Genomic DNA, 3,478 nt, shown 5'->3' with positions numbered 1-3,478 from the left:
AATTATCATAAATGATGCAGTTTTGGAAAGAGCTGTGATTGAAGATATCAATACGACAATAAAAAGGAGAAGAAGGATATATCTTTTGTTTTTTGTTTTTGTTTTTGTAAAGTGTTTTACGGCGCTCGCAACTGCATAGGTCATATGAGCGCGCGGGACACTCCTAATATTTTCAGTTGGTCGGAAATTTTGAATTCTGCCCGGGTGGCAGCCGAAGCCTACTCTTATCGATTTCAGACCACCAAGGGATCTTTAACGTGCGCAACTTGCACACGGCCCTCCGAGATTTTTGCCCTTGTCCGAGAAGGCTAGGTGTAGATCTTTCCCACCAGAAGATCAGGGGTATGGCAGAAAGACAACAGTAAGGAGGAGCCAAGGAGTAGCAATAGAAAGGCTGCAGAAAGAGTCAGGAGCCCAGAGGAGGGGGCAAAAGAGGTGAGGGGGTGGGGACAGAAAGTGGAAATGAAAGCAGACAACAGAACATTGCTGGAGAGCAGGAAAGGAGGTGAAAGGAGACAATTTTAGAGAAGAAAATTTTTCGGTCGCAACCCTGATTCGAACCCGGGACCTTTGAATGAGAGGCCAACACCTTAACCTCTAGGCCACGAGAGCCCCCGGGAGATATCTGGGGCATTTGTGAACATACCAAAGTTAAGATGACCCTATCAGCAATGGTACTGGAGACCAAATGGAGAAAGAAGAAGAAGTAGACCAACTAGCATTTCTAATCAGGGGTGAGGAAATCATTGAGGGTCTGGATGTGTCAACACCAGAGGAAGTGGCCAGGGACAGACAATTAGTGTGGCGTCCACTGCTCTCCGTCTTGTATACCTGACGTGGAAGGAGAAAGTAAAAAAAATAAAGTTGTTTCCGCATCTGATCCGGACACTGGGGATTGCCTTTTTAGTGATACCACTTCCTGGGCTTTCGGCATATTATTATGGTAGGGTGGCCAGTTCCTTTCCATGCCGCCTTTACTTCCCCAACTCGAAGTCAGGTATCCATTATTGCAGTGGGGGCAGGAGGGGGCGAAAAAACTATATGTCCGAACTAAGGCTCAAACCCGGACTTTCCGCTTCGGGATGAGCGCACTAACCGCTTCGCCAGCGCACCTAAAGGAGAAAGTAATTTATATAACATACTATTATTATGTGACTCACAAAATTGCGCCAGCAGACAACCCAGATCCGTCATCTCGAGCCTGAAAGGAGGAGGACAAGACTATGGACCATGTGTTCCTGAGATGTCCCTCCAACTATCGTGCCAGAACTCGTCTGCTGGTACATTTCAGTAACTCGTTTTCAAGGACCTCCGAGCGACTGTTGAGTTCCTGGGTGATGTTAGCATAGCTGACCGTTTATGACGCCACAGCGCCAGAGGAAAAAAAAAAAGAAAAAAAGAGAGAGAGAGAGAGAGAGAGAGAGAGAGAGAGAGAAGTAGAGAGAGAGAGAGAGAGAGAGAGAGAGAGAGAGAGAGAGAGAGAGAGAGAGAGAGAGAGAGAGAGAGAGAGAGAGAGAGAGAGACTCACCTGTGCGACTTCTCATCACGGTTCTCGTACACCTTGCAGGGCAGGGCGTTCGTGTCGCAGATTTCGTCGTCTTCGTGGGTGATGTTGTTCTGGGGCACAAAGAGCACGTGAGGGTCCTCAAACCACGTGACCACCTTCAGCACGTATTTCTCCGGCTTGCCTTTTGGTGGGATAGAGCTGCCCCCTGGCCAAGTGATTCCATCGACAGTCAAGTTGTGGCCGTTCCATTCAGCGATCTGAAATATGAAAACTCAGTCTTCAAATGTCTGGGGTCGTGGCGTGTATTCGTACACCTTTTTCTAGCTAAACATACTGGAATGTGTCAGGAGACGTGGTGAAAGCAAGCGCTAGTTAAAATTATGCGGTCGAAAAACCGCTTTTTCCCCGCCGATTTGACAATTTTTATGGAATATTTATTTTTGACTCTTAAACTTTTGTGTCCTTTAAAACATACATTTTGTGTAGATTTTTAAAAAATCGTTGCTAAAAGGCAGAAAAAAAGGAAAATGTTGAGTTTCAATTACTCTCAAGCTACGGAAGTCACCAAACTTTGGCAGCCATTTTCTCGCCTATTTCACCTTTTAATTCAGGCGATCCCCACCGTCCTCAAATGCAAACATCTCAACTTCTATTCCGGACACATGGGTATTTTTTTCATCAAAATCAAAGCAAAAAAGCAAGCTTTAAGATGATACCAATAACTCCGCATGCCCTAAAACTGACGAGCGCCTCATTCCACCGCGTCGTGACACGTTATGATCATATTAGAAAATACATTTCTGAATTTCTCTGCAAAAGATCACGTTTAAAGCTTTACCCCACGACACTTTATTTATAAAAATATACCAAAATAAGTGATTACCAGAGAGCTGAATATTGCAATTGCAAGCATGTAAGCAGAAGAAATGAAACTGCATTTCGTCTTCAAGTTAATTGACAAGTAGTTTCATCTGCTCTGACGGAAACACCTGCTTCTAAATAAAATATCAGAATTTTACTGTTGGTTTGAAACTTAAAGCATTTGCTTATTAAGATTCTTACCTTTATCGCAAGTTTCGAATACATCCCTGTAGATATTGCCCTCTTTTTGTTGCCTACTGATCGGGAATCTCTGCTTCTAGGCAGCTTCCCAGTCCCGGCTCGGTCCTTGATGTCTCTGTCGTTGGGATACTTCTCCTTATCATGTCTTTGTCGGTCATGCTTTTTGTGATGTCTCACAGGCCTCGTGTTCTCAGTGGACTCATCCCCGAGCGTTGTCCCGGCGACATTCCCCTCAGGGGAGAGAGTCGCGGCCGTCATCTGAGAGCCGTTTTCGCCACGGGAGAGCGATGAGCCTGTGGGAAGTGCACCTTCCTTTTGTGCTGGTTGAGAACGAGCTGCAGTAGAATCGTCGTCGTCCTCGCTGTCCTCTTCATCTCCCCGTCCGTCGAGGTTAGAATTTCTGTCCCGAGAATAGGGAGACTGAGAGCTTCTGCTTCGGCCTGAAGAGAAGGAAGACCCAGAAGCTCTGTCTCTGCCCCGGGAAAATGGAGAACCTGATGCTCTGTTTCTGTCCGAGCCAAAAGGAGAGGTTCTGTCTCTATTTCTTGAAAATGGTGAACCGGAACTTCTGTTTCTGTCTCTAGAAAATGGAGACCCAGAGCCCCGGTCCCCGGATGTCGAGTTTCTCGACGAGAACCGATTTCTGGATGAAGAAGAGCTAGAAGATCTATCTCCTGAGGTTGTGTTTCCTGCAGAGCCTCCTCTATTCCTGGAAAAAGAGTAGCCTGATCCCCGGCTCCTGTCCGTACTGCCGCCTGTAGACGGACGCCGGTTCAGGAAGCCACTGGACGTCCGACTGGAGGAAGATGGTCGTGAGAACCGACTGGACGTACGGGAGGCACCTCCTCCAATTCTGCCCCGGCTTGAACTCCTGTTGGATTGTACATGTAAATTATATGTATATATATT

General features: G+C 46.5%; 1 protein-coding gene across 1 annotated transcript in view; it reads right to left on the bottom strand.

The window, feature by feature from the left end:
* Positions 1–3,478, bottom strand: part of LOC101860416 — a gene marked incomplete in the record, with an annotated part of 54,960 nt that overhangs the window by 31,622 nt on the left and 19,860 nt on the right. The window contains 2 exon segments of the mRNA XM_035970214.1: positions 1,529–1,764; positions 2,570–3,440. Of these exon segments, the coding sequence (XP_035826107.1) occupies positions 1,529–1,764; positions 2,570–3,440 (1,107 nt within the window).

The sequence above is a fragment of the Aplysia californica genome, unplaced genomic scaffold, assembly GCF_000002075.1.
Source record: "Aplysia californica isolate F4 #8 unplaced genomic scaffold, AplCal3.0 scaffold00237, whole genome shotgun sequence".
NCBI classification, from domain to species: Eukaryota; Metazoa; Mollusca; class Gastropoda; order Aplysiida; family Aplysiidae; genus Aplysia; species Aplysia californica.
The sequence above is the reverse complement of the archived record's forward strand: the minus strand, read 5'-3'. Positions and strand labels throughout refer to the sequence as shown.